Here is a 19,467-nt window from a genome sequence, read left to right as displayed (position 1 = left end):
GACATCAGAAGTTATAAAACTCATTTTCCTTCCATAGGAGCCTTGTAGAGTTCAGCTGTGGAGGTTGACCAGCGGCTTCAGACTGCCTGGTGAACATTCTAGAACACTGAAGTCACTCCTCTTAGTGTGCATTATTTCTTTTTATGAGTTGTTCAACTTCAGAAAACGAAAAAGGGTGCAGAAGGGAGAGAGAGACAGACAGACAGGCAGACAGACAGACAGACAGATAGACAGACAGAGAGAAGCTCCGGGCTCATCACCAGAGACCTGTTTGTAGGGTGGCATTGCAAGCTAGGCAAGCACCCTGACATCTAGCCCACTGTTTTGGGCCCCTGCGTATTTGCTTTGTTTAGGCACACCTGGCCACCTGGCTTCAGTCGGGAGCTGCACTTTGGCAGGTGTAGAAGGGACCTAAGAGAGTAGCTTGTGTGTCCCAGTAGGTGGCAAGGCCCTATGGTCAGAGAGTATTCATTGGCTTTTTCTAAAACGAAACAAGACAATAAAGGTAGAAAGAGCAGCGGGAAGAGCGGCTGCAAATGTGGTGGAGAAGCTGGGAGTGTTTCATCAGCATGAGGAAAAGGCTGTGCTCATCTTCCTGGCCATCTTAATCCATAAGGGTATTTGAAGCATCATATTTAGGTGTGCAGTATAATGGTTAATTATAGAACAAACCACCTCAGGGCCATCAGATCTAGGCTGGGCCCTGGCCAGATGGTTGCTGCTCTTAGGACCCTCTCTCCCTAGCTGGTCCCATCTTCTCCTCTTCCCTCTCTTCTCTTCCTTTCTTCCCCTCCCTTCCTTCTCCCCTTATTGAGTTAGAGTCCTCTCACATACCCTACAGTGGCTTTGAACTTGTTATACCACCAAGGATCCTCTTGAACTTCTGACCTTCTTCTCCCTACCTTCTGAGTGCTGGGATGACAGGCATGGGCTAGCACACCCAGTCTTATGAGTTCTGGGAATCAAACCCAGGGCTCTGTGGACACTGGGCAAAGCACGCTGCTAGCTGAGCATCATCTGCCACCCCTGCCCTCTTAACATACAAGGCTTCGCCTTTGCTTACATGCTGTTTGGGACATTTTACCAATCCTGCCAATCAATGCAGGTAATTTAATGTGTCCCTTTTGGCTGCTGCAGAATGCCCTGTGGTGGAGACTCCTCTGTTTTTTGTTTATTTAGCCTCTGACACATCGGAGCCAAGAGTCCTGTTTTTGCTCTGTTACTGATTCCTATCATGTCCAGTATTAGTGGGAGGAGTGTTCTCTTTACAAATCCTACTGGTAAGAAGTATTTACTCTTTAGAGTGTGTTTGAAAACAATGCAATTTCTCCTCTAGGATTACACACACACACAACTCATATACTTTCCTTTTTAAAATAATGTACTTATTTTTTTTTTTGTATGAGCATTGATTGATGTTTTGCCTGCATGTATGTCTGCATGAGGGTGTCAGATCCTCTGGAATTGGAGTGACAGATGGTTGCAAGCTGCCATGTGGGTGCTGGGAACTGAACTCTGGTCCTCTGAAAGAGCAGCCAGTGTTCTAACCATGAGCCATCTCTCCGGCCCCAACACATTCATGTACTTAAACAGGATTTTTTTTAGGGGGTGATGGTGGTGGTGGTTTTATTTATTCATATTTAAAATATTATTATTATTGGTGGTGTTGGTGTTTGTACTGGGGTGTGTGTGCGTGCATGTGTGTATGTGTGTGTGTAACCACACAGTCCACAACATCTGGAGGTCAGAGGGCAACTTTTGGGAGCTGGTTGTCTTTCCACTGTGGGATCCAGGTATTAAACTCAGGTTGTCAGCCTACATGGCGAGGTCTTCCACTGACCCTTGTTTTGTTTTTTGTGTAGCCTGGGCTTGCTTTGAACTTGGTGTGTAGTCCAGACTGGTCTTAAAGCTCCTGCCCCAGCCTCACTCCCAAGTGCTGGGATTGATGTCTGCTACATCTGCATGGTTGCTTGGCTGTCGTTAGTCTAAATGGTCACTACACCCTTCTTCCATGGCTTCCCAGTGTCATAGTGTGTCTGGGTCACCACTTCTCTGCTGAATTCTATTGCAGACAGTGTTTTGTAGACACCTATAGACCGAAAAACAGCAAGGAAGTCTGAGTTTTAATAATAAGGGGTGTGCCTGGGACTGCCTGCTGCCCCTGACACCCCTCTCTTTTTAAATTTATTTTATCAGGGTTTCTCTCTGTAGCCCTGGCTGCCCTGGAACTCACTCTGTAGACCAGGCTGTCCTTGAACTCACAGAGATCTGCCTGAGTGCTGGATTAAAGGGCATATGACACCACTGCCTGGCCCACTCTGTCTTCTTCTGCTTCTGTGGCTTTTGTTCTGTTATATGGAGGTGGCTAGTATCTTATTTTGTTTTGGAGACAGACTTTCCCTGTATAGCCTTGGCTGTCCTGGAACTCGACTCTGTAGATCCACCTGTCTTTGCCTCCTGAGTGCTGGAATTAAAGTCATGTGCCAACACTACCCAGGTGTTTATTTTAATTAATACATGTTCATGTTTTGCCGTTATGAAATATTTTAAATGTAAACACCAAACAAACAGAAAACACTATAAATAGTGTCATGCATTTACCTAGTTTGGCCATATCTTGGTATTTTTATCATTTTATATATATAATCTGAGATATATGATAAATATATCTATCTACTTCCCTCCCTCTTACCTTGGGTTCTTCTTGGTTTGTTTGTTTTTTGTGCCAGGACCAAACTCAGAGTCTTGTACACAGTAGGGCAATAAAGTAACACTCAATAAAAATGGTCTATGAATGGTGTGGAGCTCATACCTGTATCCCTAGCACTTGAGAGGCTGAGGCAGGAGGATCACCATGAGTTTGGGTCCAGCCTGGGCTACATAGTCAGACCTTGTAGAAAGGAGCACATTGAGCCGGGCGGTGGTGGCGCACGCCTTTAATCCCAGCACTCGGGAGGCAGAGGCAGGCGGATCTCTGTTAGTTCGAGACCAACCTGGTCTACAGAGCTAATTCCAGGACAGGCCCTAAAGCCACAGAGAAACCCTGTCTCGAAAAACCAAAAAAAAAAAAAAAAAAAGGAGCACATTGCTCCCAGCTGCTGCACCCCAGCTTTGCACCTCTCTCTGTTTATGTACTTCTGTTCCAGGCACCTGCTCGGCACTTACACCTCAGTGCTCAGTGCCCAGGTCTGTTTCTTTCTGTTGTTCTTGGCTGTGGTGCCCTGCTGAGGGCCGGGTCACTCACTGTCTGAGAACCAGGTCTTCATTTGAGCCCTTGGCTTCCTTGTGAGCAAGCGTGTCGGTTGTAGGCCACAGCCAAAACAGGGTCAGAACAGGGTCCTGGGGGCGAGGCAATGCGTGTCTAGCCCCACCAACATGTGCCCAATCCAGGTAGGTGTGGTGGTTGGAACGAAAATGGTTCCCATTGGCTCATATATTTGAATGCTTGTTCTCCAGTTGGTGCAACCATTCTGGAGGGATAAGGAGGCGTGGCCTTGTTGGAGGAGGTGCAGCACCAGGAGTGGGAGGGGTGGGGGGTGGGCTTTGAGGTTTCAAAAGATTTCTGCAGTTCCCAGGGCTCTCACTCTGCCTTGTGGGTTGTGGGTAAAGATGTGAACTCCCAGCTATTCCTTTGTGCCACTATCATGGACTCTAACCCTCTGGAGCGAAAAGCCAAATTGAACACCTTCTTTTATAAGTTGCCTGGGTCATGATGTTCTATTACAGCCATGGAAAAGTAACTAAGTCAGGGAGGGGGCTTGCTCTGCTTTTTCAACCAAGTCCCTACTCGGTGGAAATCTGGCACGTTCTTGAATGTCTTGGTTGCAGACTAAAACCTGGCAAGCCTTCCTTCCAGTGTCAGGGAGGGAACAGCCAATTTGTAATTGGCAAAGTCACCTGCTGAGGGTCACAGAAAGCTCCAGAGGACCCTATGGGGATAATGGACCACACTGAGAAGTCCTGAGAAAGGGAGGGGCTAGATTCTGGATGCAAGAAGCTACCAGTGTATGGGGGGGGGGGTATGGAGCTGGTGTGAGCAGATGTCCAGGCTGCAGAGGATATATGCAGGCATAGGGTGACTTGAAGGCTCCAGGAAACAGTTGCAGTGTGTCCCAGCAGGGGATGACATTGTTTTCCCCAGAATACACCTTCCATTCCTCCAGCTTAACATCTTTGCACCTACTGTTGCTCTGCCTAGAAGAATTCTTATTTTAAATTTGTTTTGTAAATGTGTATATGTGTGTGCCTACCTGAATTTATGCGTACCATGCTGTGCAGGCTTCCTTAGACACCAGAGGAGGGCATGTGATCTCCTGGAGCTGGATTCTGAGCCACCTGATGGAGGTGCTGGGAACTGAACCCAGGACCTCAACAAGCGCAGTAAATGCTCTTAACCACTGAGCCACCTCTCAAGCCCCTACTGTGTTTATGTGTGTGGCAGTGTAATGCATGCGTGTGGTTTGCTTGCCCATGCATGTGCTTGTGGATGTCAGAGGGTTGACATCTCTCCGTCTCACCTGCGTCCATACCTTGTTTTCCAAGACAGAGTTTCTCAGTAATCCTGGAGTTTGCTGTTCCAGCGAGGCTGGCTGGCCTGTAAATCCCCTTTCCCTTTTCTCCCCCGGGCTGTGTGCAGACATTGCACACACATCTGTTACCTGGATGCTGAGGATGCACACTCAGGCCCTTAGGCTTGCGCAGCCAGTGCTTTGCCGACCGAGTTGAGAGCTGCAACTTTTTTTTTTTTGCCTGACTGATCTATTTTATTTTTATTTATTTTTTATTGCTTTTATTGAACTATACATTTTTCTTCACTCCCCTCTTTTCCTCCCCTCTCCCCTTATCCCCTCTCTCATGATCTCCACGCTCCCAGTTTCCTCAGGAGATCTTGTCTTTTTCACCTTCCTATGTAGGAGATCTGTAACTTCTAGAATAATCTTTCTGAGATGTCAGCTTAGATGTCACCTCCTAGGGGTGACCTCCCTGATCACTCAGAGAGCCCTCCCCCCTTCCCATCATGCCTCACCCTGCTTTGGTTAAGTTTTGCAGTGTTTATCACTGTCAGATGCTATATATACTGATTTACCAAGGGCAGGTCTGGAATCTGCTTTGTCCCCGGCCTCCCAGAACAATGCCTGGCAGCTGGGTCTGGCACCATCATTGACCTGGAGAACCCTTGAATGGCAGACAGCATTGATCGCTTGTGTCAGGCACTCACTGATCTTCTGGACCTGAACTCACGTCTTTAAGCCCTCATGTCCCTGTTGAGTATGGTTTTCATTTTACCAACAGGAAGTGGAGACCGGAGGGGTGACGAGTGGTGTGCATGACCCAGCAGGGTTGTTAGGGACCCTGGCCATCGCTGGGAAGAGGGAAGACAGGTTGTGGATCAGGTCATGCAGCAAACTAAAGTCATCGTATTCGTGCAGCTCGTGGTCCGGACACCTAGGCTCCTCCTCTTGCCCTGGTCTTGCCTCTCTGAGAGGGAAGAGACTGCTCACCTCCCCACTGGCTGCAGCCGGAACTGCCGGGAGGCCACCCTGGCCTGCCTAGTCTTGGTTTGCAAAGTGCTGAACCTGGTGGGGAAATGAAGGGTTGGCCTGCTAACCACAGTGGGGACTCATTTGCAAGAGTCAGGCTGGGGCTGGGCCATGCCCTCCCCCTATCACAAGGGAGCCCTTTCTGCAGGCAGCTCCCCTGTAGGAACCCCACTGGGTCCCCAGTTATGAGTGAGGGAGCGTGGAAGAAGTCAGGCTCTAGCCTCAGTCCTCTCCTCTGAGGAATGGGCTGATCGTAAAAGCCTGAGATGCCAAGGAGAGGGTACTTCAGAACCCTTCATTCGCCGTGAATGCTTGCCCAGGTATCGCTACTGTCACGGTGTGGAGTTGGTGGACATTTTCAGAGGCCTTCCGGCCCCTCCCTCACATGGCTTCTACTTTTCAGGAATAATCCTCAGATACAGTAGCAGCGAATCTTATACATTTCTTTTTGAACATAATATAAATTCATTTATTTATTTCTGAGACAGGGTCTGATATAGCCCAAGCTGGTCTAGGACTTGCTATCTACTTGAGGATGATTTTGAACTTCAGATCTTTCGCCCCCCCCCCCCCCCCCCACCGCGAGTGCCGGGATGACAGATACGGGGCACCATACCTAGGGTCTTGTGCACGCTAGGCAAACATGCTCCCAGCTAAGCTACAGGCCTAGCCCTGACTTTAGTTAAACTTCCGGGAGTCTGATAGAAAGCTGACCCCATGCCTTGTCTTGACAAGAACTTCTTTCTGCAAAGCTAAGGATGAGGCAGAGGCCACCTGGTCCATGTGGGTGATAGTCAGCTGGAGACGACAGGATATGTGCCAGAAGTGGCTACTTGACTGTCCCTTGTGTGTGCAGCCAGACGCCGGGCCCCAATAGTCAACCAAGGACCTTGAGTGGTTATTGTAAATTGTGGCAAGAAGCATGAAAGAGGAAGTCTGGGGAGAGGAAGGGGAGGTTCAGAGAGGCGGCTCTCAGAGCCAGGCCTGCATGTGGTGCACTCGGTCCTGATTGAGCTGCCTTGCCGAGCTGCTGCCTTCAGAGCTGACTCCTTCCCTTGTCTCTGTCTTAAGGCAGTGCTCCCAACACAAGGGCTCTTCGCTTCCAGAAGGGCTCTTTGGGAAAAAACAGTCTTTTAAAGGAGAGGGCTGAGGAGATGGCTCAGTGGATAAAGTGCCTGCCGTACAATCACAAAAACCTAAGTTCGGGTCCCCTGTACCCATTGAAAAAGCTGGCCATTGTGGTTTATAACTGCAGGGCTGAAGGGGCAGAGACCTCGGATCCTGAAGTTCACGGACCAGCCAGCCAAGCCAAACTGAAGAATTTCAGGGTTAGTGAGCGACCCTGCTTCAAAAGGAGCAATAGAGGAAGACACTTGATGTCAACCTCGGGCCTCCACATATGTGCAAATGCACCTGCAAACACACACATATACATGCACACAGCCACACTAACTAGTGCATACAAGACATACATGTGCGCACACATGTACACACCTGCACTCAGTAGTACATAGAGCACACATTTGCACATACCCACACGAACTAATGCATGCAACACGCACACATACACACCACTCCAAAAGATAAAACTAGTAAGATCCATGCCCCCCTCAAGGTTTCTCAGTCTCAAGGAGCTATATATGCAGTGGCTTGGGTGGGGATAGGGTCATGAGGACTTCTACACTCTTCCCACACCTCATTAGCACCCTTATCTTGTGGATGTATCTCGGTCTAAGGTTTCTGAGTTAGCGTGGCCTTTCCCAGTGAGCTGGAGACTTTGAAGCAGCGGGAAGAGAGACATCCCGCTTGACTTAGCAGATGACTGACTTTGGCTTTTGGAGTTCCCACTCACACGTAGAGTAGAGATTTCCTTGGCTTTAAGGAAAGGGCCTGGCTGTCGTCTAACGTGCTCACCCCAAGGTGTTTGGAGAGGCCTTGTGGGGGTCCCTTTGAAAAGAGGAAGGCTGAGGAAATGGCCCTGCTCTTCCTGTCTTCGAACCTCTCACCACGGGGAGGTCTATCCACCACCTTGATTACTTTGGCATCCAAACCCAACCAGGTGACCCTGACTTCATGGCTGCACCTTCTGCGGGTGGCTCGAGATAAAGGGACTTTCTTCTCAGGGACTGGCGGGAAGATGAAGGGGCTGGGGAGGCTGGAGCTGGCATCTACCTCGAGGAAGCCCTGTCTTTTCTCTGTCCAAGTCAAACGTTTCTGGCTGGCGCTTGACCTTGACAGCGCTCCGCTTTCTCCAGGCTGCTGATGGAATGACCATCCCTCCGTCCGTGGGTGTGCGTGTCTTGGCGTAGGAGCTGAGCTCTCTCTAGACCAGCAGGGATCAGGCAGAGCTTGTCCAACCTGCTCAAGCCAGTTTCCTCTTCTGCAAAATGGAAGAAGTGAAAAGTTTCACATCTCAGAGTGGCGGAGGGACTCTGGAAAGACCTTTTCCTGGGACTGAGGGACCCTGAACCTTGAGTAAGCAGGCTTGTGTGAAGTCTGAGGATGGCAGGGAGTCTTTCTTGGAGGGGGAGCTCTTGGGCTCAAGAACCTTCCTTTTTATTTTTTTAAATAATTTTTTAATTTTTATTGGCCAGTATTATTTATGCATTTTCATACATGAATTTAGTGTTCCCCCCCCCTCACATTCACTCCCAAATCTTCTCTTGTCCTCCATACTGGTCCTATGCTCACCTGCTCCCTTCTGTCTTCAAGTCTTTGTGTGTGTGTGTGACCGAGGCAGTTTAATTAGGGTAACTTATAGAGATCAGAGGTTGCACCCAGAAGCATAAGAACCTGCCTGACCAATAGCCACACCAGTAAAGAAAATGTCTCCCCACTGTGCTTGGTGGCACATGCTTATAATCCAGCACTCAGGAAACAGAGAAGGTGAATCTCTATGAGTTCAAGACCAGCCTGGTCTACAGAGTAAGTTCCAGGACAGTCAGGACTACACAGTGGAAACCCTATCTTGGGAAAAAGATAAAGAAAAAAGAAAAGGTCTCTCTTTCCCCAGCAACCATTAGCTGCCTATAAACCCTTGGGGAGGGGTGTGACAATGTCAGTCCCGCCCCCTCCATGATAGAATGTTGGGCGCAATCTTGTGCAAGTCTTGTATAGGGATTCACAACTCTTATACAATGGCCGTCTCATACTGAAAGACAGCAATGCTTCTCCCCCTCCTCTGGCTCTTACTGCCTGCCCCCTCTCCCATGATCTTGCCTGAGCCTTGGAGAGAATGATGTGGATGTCTCATGTAAGGTTAGGCACTCCACAGCGACTAAGTCTCAGTCCCTTGGCCAGCTAAGAGTGTTTGCAGTGACCACTGCCCAGCACACAAGGAAGCAATGCCCTAAGTAGTCAGTGCTAATCTGTGGGTGTACATGTAATTATTTGCAAGGTGATTGGACAGGTATGTTTTGAAGGATGCTGTCCTTTAAAGCCCCCTTGTCAGCCCATAGCCTCCTAGGTGGTAAGCTGAGGTGTGCTTTGGTTGATTTGGTTGTAGTTTACTCTGATTTCTATTGGGTAGCAAGGAGGACGTCTTTGCTTAGGACTTGGATGGATTCTTCTAATGGAGTCTTTGCATTACTTTGCTCTCTAGAGCCTGGATTTGACCCTGCAGGCACAGAGAGAAAGTGCCTTGCTCCCCTGGTCTCTAGGACACTGCAGTTCTCTCGGCAGAGAAAGGTAGAGGAAGCCGGGGCCCCATGGCGCCGCCTCCTTGTTTTGGGTGTTGGCTCTGTCTTGGAGCGTGTGACCTTGGGTAAACTTCTCGCCCGCTCTGAAGTTTAGTTTTCACATCTGCAAATGAGTGTCCTAATGACTCTGTCATAGGGCTACTGAGAGCACAGAGCGGGATGCTTTGGCCAAGGCCACCACCCCCAGAGAACTGAGTCACAGTTGTCAAGGGCAGAAGTATCTAGAGCATTCTGTAGGACCATGTTGGTGTCCACACGTGCCGCTGGCTGGTTTAATATGGCGGAGGCTCATTCTCTCACTCTTGAGGGTAGGTGGCTGGCCCGGAGGTGCTGGCAGGGCTGTGGTCCCCTGAAGACCTGGGGAAGCCTTGCCTTGCCTTGCTCTCCTCTGGCGATGGCTGGCAGATCTTGGTATGACATGTTCTCTCCCATCTCTGCTTCTGTCAGTAGATGGTCCTCTTCCAGCTGTGTGTGACTTGGTTCAAATTCCCCCCTACCCTTTGTTTTTGGTCCCTTTAATATTGGCAATTGAGGCTCTAGATTTAGGCATGATTTAGGCAAGCATTCTGTTCTGGAACTACACCCCAGCCCTTGCTTCTTTGATATACGGTCTCTTGCTATGTCTCCCTCTATATCCTAGGCTGGTTTGGAACTTACCGCTTACTTTGTAGCCCAAGCTGGCTTGGAGCTGTTGGTCTTCCTGATCAGCCCTCCTGAGTGCTGGGATGACAGGCAAGTGTCACCACACCTGTCTTCTTTCTCCTCGCAAAGGTGCTAGGCACTAATTCTCATTCTGCCTGCTTTAACATGCTTCAGTCTTAACTTGGCTGCATCCTCAAGGGCCCTATTTCCAAAGAAAGTTGTATTCATAGGTCCTGGGGGCTAGGACATATTTGAATTTAAAATTTTTTTTTTTGGTGGGGAAGTGCAATACAACCGTTAGTATTAGCCATTTATAGTTTGTCTCCTGGGCCACAAAGGTCAAGGCTAGAGCCGGCTTTACTCCGAATCTGTGGTATTCGGGGGTTTTCATGCCCTGGGGACTTTCAGTTGCTGTCCTCTCAGGATGTGGGAGAGTTAGTTAGTGCAGCTTCTTCAAAGTTACATAGTGAGCAAGTGGAGGTGGGACTGGACCCTGGGTCCCCAGGTGCTAGAGCCACCCCTATCCTGCTGAACCATTTCCCTTGTGTTGGCATGTGTGCGCGAGTGCATGCGTGTGTGTGTGCACCTTTGTATGTGTGTCTGTAGCAACCACAGGTTTGTTTCATTTCTGGAGCTAAGACTTTCTGGATGTGAGCAGCCATGAGAAGCTTCAGGGGAGAGGATTTTGGGTCTTTGAACGCCCTCTTTCCCTGGCTAGCAGTTAAGGAAGAGTCCTGACTTGGGGGCTGGGGATGTGGCTCAGTGGTAGAGCACTTACCTACCTAGCCTGTGTGAAGCCCTGAGTTCAACTCCTAGTACTGAAAAAAAAAAAGTAATATGATTTGGAGTTAGATCACGCAGGTTCAAATTCTGGCTTGATCAATGTGACCTAGAGCGGGTCATTTCCTGTCTGCCTTAGTTTCCCCGCGTGTGATGCACTGAAGATAACGTAGCCTTACACATGGACACAAGTAACAGAAACACGCTGTGTTGCCCAGACTTGAGGGTTCTTCCCCTTTCTCCTCTTTGGTTTTCTCTGGCACCAAGAGGCAGGTCCTGGGAAAGAAGATGAGGAGCAACACTGTCCATGGGAGACAAAGCAGTAGAAAGTTCTCTGTATCTGTTGGTAGAAACAGAGATAACGGTCAGTGTTCTAAGAACCTTCCTTTTCCTGTAAAGACCACAGAGCCTCAAAGACTGTGTGCGTGCGTATGTGCGTGCATGTATGTGTGTGGTACATAGGGCCACTGGCTGACCGAGGCCAGTGGTAGGTGCCTTTGAGACGGGACCCCAGCTTCCCATGTCTGATAGCTCAGCATGCCCGGCCATCCTGGTGCCCATCACGACTGTGTTCCCAGCTAATTTCAGAAACCATGCCCTTTCCCAAAGACCACCCAGTGCCAGGCCAACTCTGGCCCTGTTACAGGCACTTCCTCTGGGTTCCAGCATCCTCCTTATCAGGAGGCCACAAGAGCATCTATTTCTGGCCTTGCTGGAAATAGTGTGGTCCTTAAAGGGTGGAGGGCGGAGTCAGCTTCAGGAACAGAGAAGTAGCCGGTGGAGGGATGAGGACTTAATCCTCTGTGCCTAGAGGAGCAACTCAGGGGCAGGTGTCATAGCCAGGTGTGTGTGTGTCTGTTGTAGGTCAGAGGTCAATGTCAGGCAGGTGTCTTTATATAGCACTCTCTATCTTGTTTTCTTTTAAAGATTTATTATTATACATGTATATGGGTATTTTGCTTGCCTGCATTTAGAAGTGCTACGTGCATGTAGTACCTATGGAGGCCAGTAGAGGGCACTGGAGTCCCCCGGGAACCGGCGTTATAGATAGATGGGAACCACCTTCTGGGTGCTAGGCACCAGACCACGGTCCTCTACAAGAGTAACAAATGCTCTTAACCTCTCAGCAATGTCTCCATTTCCTGTACCTTAGTTTCTGAGCCTGGGTCTCCTACTGGATCTGGTGCACCTGACTTAGCTTGACTGGCTGGCAGGCTGCACCCGTCTCTGTATGCCAAGTGCCAGGGCTACAGATCCACACCACCGTGCCTGGCTTTTACATGGTCACCAGGAATGGAATCACGTCCCAGTGATGATTTAGTTTTAAAGCATGCGGCATGCGTAGAAGTTTGTATCCACAGGAAGAGACTTAAGGAACTGTTTACTTAAGGAACTGTTTGCCTATATATATCCTCAACTTCTGAAATGCTGGCTGATTCTTTAAAAGACCTCTTCTACTGTGTGGACAACACAAATGGAGAGGATATAATCACATCTCTGTGGTACCATCTCCCAGTCTGGACCTAGACTGCTCTCTGAGTCTCCTAACCCAGCCCCTTCTCCAAATGACCTTGCTCTGACCTCTATTTCTATTGATGGGTCTTGTGCAGGGACTTTGGCTTCCTTCTCCTCTGGGCTGAGATGTCTCTGTCAGTGACCCGAGGAGAAAACTCCTCTTCCTCCCTGAACTTGCAAGCAACTGAGCTGGAAAGAAAAAAGGAGGGAGGTGGTGGATAGGAAGCGACCGCGTAGCGTGCAGCCCAGGCTGGCCTCAGATTTACTCTGTAACCAAGGATGATCTTGAACTTCTGATTTTCCTGCCTTAATCACCCGAGTGCTGAGATTGCAAGTGTGCATCATTATGCCCAGTTGTTCCGCTGGCCTGGAACCCAGGGCCCTCCCTGTGCATACCAGGCAAGCACTCTGCCAGCCGATCTGCATGTCCGCTCCAGACACAAGGAGTGGAAGACACCTACCAGAGTGTGCCGGGATCATGGGCTCATGCTCGGTGAGCTGCCTGGAGAGCAGGCTTGGAATTGCACCCTGGTCTCTGCCTTGCCTACTCCATCCCCAGCACTCTTGGGTGCTCCCAGGTGGCCTGTAGCCTGCCCTCCCCGAGTGGCAGAAAGCAGAGCAAGGCAGGTGGCTATGGAGGGGTCGGTAGAACCAGAAAAGGACAGGAGGTCAGCATGGCCGGACTTATCCCTGGCTCACCATCAGAAAGTGTCCCTGTCTCTGCCTAGACAGGGTGTGGCTGGGCAGAGGGTGGGGTGTGGGAAGCTTCTGTCACCTCGGACTCACCCAGGGACTGACACCTCTGCAAATGTAAGCCTTCACTGCTCTGTGGATGAGGTTCCTGTGGGCGTGGTTACCAGCAATCTCTACATAAAACCAGGAGGCCTGGCTGATCTCTCACCTGGGCTCCTTGCACAGTCTCTGAAACAGGTGTTGCTGTTTTTAACTAAGAGCAGTCTTTCCTCTCCATCCTTAGTGCTTGAGATTGTATGTGTGCGCATGTGTGCATGCATGAGCGTGCGTGTGCATGTGTGTGTGTGTACTTATGCATATGGGGTCAGAGGACAACCTTGGGTATCCAGTGAGCCTCACGGAGTCTCCTGTCTCCATCTCCTCAGTGCTGGAATTATAAGCATGCATCACTACACTGCAGATTCTGGGGGATTGAACTCGAGACCTCATGCTTGTATACTGGAGCTATAGCCCCAGTTTCCAAGTAATTTTTAATATCTAAGACTTCGTTCAGAAGGCTCTATCTAGCTCTGCATTTACTCATGGAGCAGTGCAGCCAAACCAGAAGAAAGTGACCTACCCCGGGCAACACAGCCAGGAGAGAAAGAGCTGGGCTTTAAGCCTAGGTCTTCTGGATGCTTCCAAATCTCTAGGCTACTCTGACTGCTGTGGGATAGATCGGTCTCCAGTGTGTGGCAAGACACAACTATGTGTGGATCAGCCTGGCTCCTTTGGTTTCTTTAAGCGGGTCCCTGACTGAGTCACTGTCCTGGGTCTCCTTATACAAAGTGAAGCCAGTGGAGGGAGCTGTTGAGAGGTGGAACAGAGTGTCTGCCCAGTAGCTGAATAAACTTTCACAGACACCTCCTGGGGCCATGGCTTGTTTCCTTTGGTTCACAGAGTAGTGGGACAAAGTCACCATCTGTGGAGAACTGAGATAGGGAGATGGCTAAGCCGGGTCCCCAACCCCACAGAACAGTGGAAAGCGGAGCTGGGGTTTGAACTGGGGTCTTTGGACTACCTCACGGGCTCTGTCCTCTCTTCCTAGCCTGAGCCCGTCTTCAAGGCTTGGGCCAGACCAGCACATGCACACCCAACAGGCTTCCGGGGCAGAGCCTTGTCCGTTACTTCATCCTGACGTCCCTTGTGCTGGCTCGTTGTGGCGCTGGGACCACATGGGAGCGGGCAAATGACAAGTTGACAAGGAAGGGTCACAGCACGCGTATGCAGCTGTCTGGCTCTCCCTCTGTCTTTCCCCTCGACTGTGTCTTGAGACTCTGTGAAGATTCTGTTTGTTGGCAGTCAGTGCCATTTAAGGTCAGGCGTTGGAAAGAGGGCCACCTTCTGGGTGTGAGGGTTTGGAGGATACCCCCAAGGGTACCCTCCAGGAGGCTGGAGATCAGGAATGGGAGGAGCAAAGAGACAAGAAGGCTTTTTGTTGTCTGGTTTTTGAGGCAGAGTCTCAGGAAGCACAGGCTGGTTTTGAACTCCTGATCCTTGTGTCTCAGCTTCCTGAGCCTCGTGCTAATAGGTATGAGCCACCATGCTGGTGAGGAGACTGATGTATGAGAACAGAATGTCACATCTCAGCCAGGGCAGTCAGAGGTGGATGATATAAGGCTAGGGACCGAGAGGAAGAGTGGTAGTGGGGACCCCCCACCCAAGGGTGGGGAGGGCAGGAAGTGGGAGGCTGGTTAACTCCAGGAACCAGGGTTGGGAGGGTATCTGGACCTGGGGAAGACCCGAGAGGATGCCAGGAAGGGGCGGGACATGCAAAGACCAGGCCTCCCTTGTGGCTGTTATCTCATTTCTTCAAGCAGGAAGCTCAGCCACGGAGCCACACCACACAAGAGCACACAGTCCGAGCTCAGCTGCCCTGAGCCTGCTTCACAAAGGCAGGTGGTGGCTTTGCTAACTGTGCCCTAGGCAGAAATCCCCACCGGCACAGACAGTGACCCCTGACCCTCCTGCCCCATAGCCTTCCCATTATTGGTAGCTGTTGTCAGGAAACGGGGAGGGGGTTCACCTGCTGTGCCTCCTTGTGCTGTTGTAGACACATGTGCAAATATGGCTGTTTCTCCTTGGCTGGACTGAATATATTTCTTTGTGGGGTGTGTGTGTGTGTGTCTGTGCGTGCACATGCATGTGTATCTGTGCAAGCATGCCTGTGTGAGGCCAGAGATCAACATCAGTTTTTTTGCCTCTGTTTTTTCTCCGTCTTTATTCTCTTTGAGACAGAGTTTCTCACTAAGCCCAGAGCCTCCCATTTCGTCTAGACGGGTTGGCTGGCGAGCCCCAGGGACCTGCCTGTCTCTAACCCCCAGGGCCAATGTTACAGATGCATGTAGCCATACCCAGCTTTTATGTGGGTGCTGGGGATCTGAACTCAGGTCCTGATGCTTGCATAACAAGCGCATGGCCCATGGAGCCATCTCCCCATCCCCTAAATCTATTACGTTTCTGAGAACATGAAGAATGGCAACTTTGTGGGGCTTCGCAATGTATCCCATCATATTCATAATACAAAGGGAGCAGGACTGTCACTCAGTGTGAGCACCCAACCCGTTTCCTCAGCATCGATGCCTGGTGTTGACCTCTGACCTTTATGTGCACCATGTGCACACACACGGGCACCCCCCACCATGTATACACATGATCATGTACATATCCACATAACACACACACAGTACAGTAGTGGTTCTGAGCTACCATTTTCTTCTGTGCTTTCTCTATTTTTTGTTGTCATGGAGATGGTAATGAGACAGTCTGTCAAAACACCAGCTGAATTTCAGCTCTGTTAGTGTAATGCCAGGCTATTAGATGTGAGCATGAAGAGTCAGAAGGGACCCAGAGAGGGGGCACCAGCTTTGCCACAGGGTCATCTTTAACAAGCAGAGCGGTGGGGGCGTGCCTCTCTTGCTGCCTGCAGATGTAAGCCCTCACTGTTTGCATTGGTGCCTGCACTTGAACCTCCTGCTGGATGTCTGAGGTCTGGAGGATGCATTTTTGCATGGATGGTAATGCTGATACCCAGGTAGTGAAAAGTAAAAGTGTCAGTTTGGAGGTCAGAGGACAACTCGCAGGAGTCACTTCTCTCCTGCCATTGTGTAGGTTCTGGGATTGAGCTCGGGTCGTTAGCCTTTACCTGCTGAGCCGTCTTGCTGGCCCCACACTGTATTATATTTATTTATTTAGTCATAAAATCATTCATTCATTTAATGACTCCTGTCCATCCTTGCTTAATTGTCTTAATGATTTAAGAATGAGTAGGTAACACACACATAGAAGTTTCTGCACTTTGGTCAAACTTACTAGGTGCTGTTAGGTATAGACATATACCTGTAATCTCAGTATTTAAGAAGCTGAGGCAGGAGGTTTGTGAATTTGAGACCAGTCTGGGTTACATATTGAGATCCTATCTGAAATCCCCCACCCATCCCCCCGGCGATGGCTGGGGATGTCTTAGTTGGGAACACACATTCATTCCACCCTCAGTGAAGTCCTGTGTCCGAGTAATGTTGTCGTGCCTGTGCTTGACAGAAACAGAGGCTGGCAAAGTGACATCACTGCCTGAAGCCACTGCTCTGATGGGGAGGTCGTGTGACAATCTCAGGCTGGCTCAGGGTATCTCAGCCTGGGTGTCATCTGTCAGCTGTGTCATGTCTTGTGAATTGGATGGCCCCAGGAATGTGCAGTCTGTCTCCCCGACCCTGGGCTCTTATCCCAGTCTTGGGTCAAATCGGTTTCTGTGTTGTTCTGTGCCTGAGGTGGCCTGAGGTGGCAGGGTCACTCTGTGAGATGTGCCTGCCTGCTGTAGGGTTCCTGCTGGGCATGGCACTAAAGATGTCATAGCAGTTTCTTAGCTTGGTAGATGGGCGTGTCTTAACAGCACACCCCACAGTTGATGGGGGGGGTCTTCTATCTTCCTGGGGGTTCTGGGTCGCTGAAAGGGGGTGAACAGGCAGGAGAAACCCCTCAGCTACTCACAGACTTCATCTGCTGATCATCCATAGGCCTGGGAAGAATCAACCATGGATGTGAAGAGTTTTGCGATGTATAGCCATCACTGAGGCCTGGGAGGTGACTTCCAACCTCTGGGTGCTGGACTTGGTCAGGGCTTGAAGTCTCTTGTCATCCCAGTATCCCTAAGAGTGTGATGGATGGGGAACTGGTTTCTAGCTTACAACCCTCCATCCCCTTCCCCCCCCACAATAAAACCAACACAGGTGTCCAGCTGATCAATTGCTGTGATCTGGCGATCCTGATGGGCTTGTGTTTGCTTCCTTGCAGTGGACATCATGGAGATAAAGGAAATCCGTCCAGGGAAGAACTCCAAGGATTTTGAGCGAGCCAAGGCCTCGGTCTCCCGCCACAAGGGAGAGTGCTGTTTCACCATCTTCTACGGCACCCAGTTCGTCCTCAGCACGCTCAGTTTGGCAAGTGGGTGCAGATTTGTCTGCCCAGCTCCCTCCCTGGGCCTCCTTTTCCTTCTGAGAGATCTCTGGGAGAGGATACTTGTATCTGTATGCCCGCTAGTACGTGTTCTCGACACTTCGTCTTGAGCCCCAGCCCTGCTGATTTCTAGCTGTGTCTTGGGCACAGCATTTAACCTTTCCGAGCAGCAGTTAGCTTGGCTGTGAACTGGGGGGAATGACGTGGCTTTCTGCTTGGGACGTTGTGAGAAGTATGCTGTGTGTCGGCCTGGCTCAAGCTGAGGTTGAATAAGGTGGTTAGTGTGGTCACTGCAGGCTAGGCTCTGCTGGACAAAAATGTCACTTGCTTTCCTGTAGCAGCTGCTGCACAGCAAAGACTGATCTGGATGGACTGTCCTGAGACCTTCGGTGCATATGCAGGCACAGAGAACATATATATATATGCATATGCACACATGTACACAGCACACACGGATGCATGCACAAAGCACACACATTTATGCAGCACTTACACATGCCTGTATAGAATAGAGTATGCATGCATGCATGCATACATACAGAACATGCATACACATAGTACACACATACATGCATGTGCAGACATGTACAAAGCATGCATATACATTCAGGCACATGGTACACACATGCATGCACACAGCATACTTATACACACAGAACACAAAACTACACATATGCATAAACAAGCTTAGCATACATACATGCATGTGCATTGCACAGATATGTATGCATACACATGTATATGTGCATGTATGCATGAACACAACACATACACATGTTTACAGCACATACTTGTGAATACAGCAAATATGTACACAACACATGCACATGACACACACACAACACACACATGCATGTACACACCACATATACCTTATTCCATATAGCATATAAACACATATACATGCATGTTCATACCACAGATGTGTAAAGCACACACTTTGATGTATGCACATAACACATATGGAAATACACACACAACACACACATACATGCAGTGCATTCACATACATACACATACTACACAATGCTTGTATACATGATGTAACACAATGTGCACACAGCAATATGTACATATAACACATGTTTGAGAACATACAGACTCACATATGTGGAGATGAGATTTCTGGCCATCCTTGTGGTGTGTCCATCACAAAGCTGAAGAGTGAGCTGGGGTCATAGCTCAGTGGTAGAGATTCCATTCACAAGGTCCCAGGTTCCAGCCTCTATGGAAACAGAAGTCACCCAGGGGTTCACACACTCTCTCAAGCATGACTAAGAAAAACTCAGAGACAGATATTGGGGTTCAACCTGAAGGTCAGAAAAGCAAAACAGCCAGCCACTGGTTCTTACCTCTACCTCAGTCTGAAAATGGTGATCCTTTCTCCAGGAAACCTCTGAATGAGACTGACCCTGAGAGCTGCCTCCTCCCGTCTTAAAATCCTCTCTAGTTCTGGAATTAAAGGCGTGCACTGTTACTGCCCAGTTTCTATGGCAAGATACTTGGGATTAAGTGTGTGTGTCATTATGGCTACTGAAAGGTGTGTGTCCTTGCTGCCTGGTCTGTAAGTCTGGCCAGTGTGGCTGTTTTACTTTTCTGATCTTCAGGCAAGCTCTCTTTATTAAACTACAAATGATATGTCACTACAGTCCTCTCTCTCCCATTCTGTCTACAGCCGACTCAAAGGAGGATGCGATGAAGTGGCTCTCTGGCTTGAAGATCCTTCATCAGGAAGCGATGAGTGCATCTACTCCCACCATGATTGAGAGGTACACACCTTCCTTGTTCTCTTCCTCCTTTCTTCTGGGGCCTTTGGGAATGTAGACCAAAGGGAGCAAATGTGACAGACGTTTGGGCTTCACGCTCATCACACCTGTATGGCAGTACTGGTTAGTGGCTGAGGACTCTCCAATGTTCCAGATGAGAGTCTCTCTCCCCCTAGTGTTTAGCCCTGGCCTTTGGTGTGAGCAGGGTACCTCAGTCGAGTGGAAACACCCATTGGTGTATGTACTTGTGCATGTGCGTATGAATCTTTCTGTGTATATCTGCATGCATTTAAATATCTGTTCATGTCTGTGTTTCTGTATGCCTATTATGTGCGTGTGTGT

General features: G+C 49.5%; 1 protein-coding gene across 1 annotated transcript in view; it reads left to right on the top strand.

The window, feature by feature from the left end:
• The window catches only part of Plcg2 (phospholipase C gamma 2), a 121,722-nt gene that overhangs the window by 34,585 nt on the left and 67,670 nt on the right, over window positions 1-19,467 (top strand). The window contains exons 3-4 of the mRNA XM_041650097.1: window positions 17,198-17,347; window positions 19,035-19,128. Of these exons, the coding sequence (XP_041506031.1) occupies window positions 17,198-17,347; window positions 19,035-19,128 (244 nt within the window). The remainder of the gene's footprint in view (window positions 1-17,197; window positions 17,348-19,034; window positions 19,129-19,467) is intronic.

This window comes from Microtus oregoni, unplaced genomic scaffold (assembly GCF_018167655.1).
Source record: "Microtus oregoni isolate MIOR12 unplaced genomic scaffold, Mior012 000004F_ref0000308, whole genome shotgun sequence".
Classification (NCBI taxonomy): Eukaryota; Metazoa; Chordata; class Mammalia; order Rodentia; family Cricetidae; genus Microtus; species Microtus oregoni.
The sequence above is the reverse complement of the archived record's forward strand: the minus strand, read 5'-3'. Positions and strand labels throughout refer to the sequence as shown.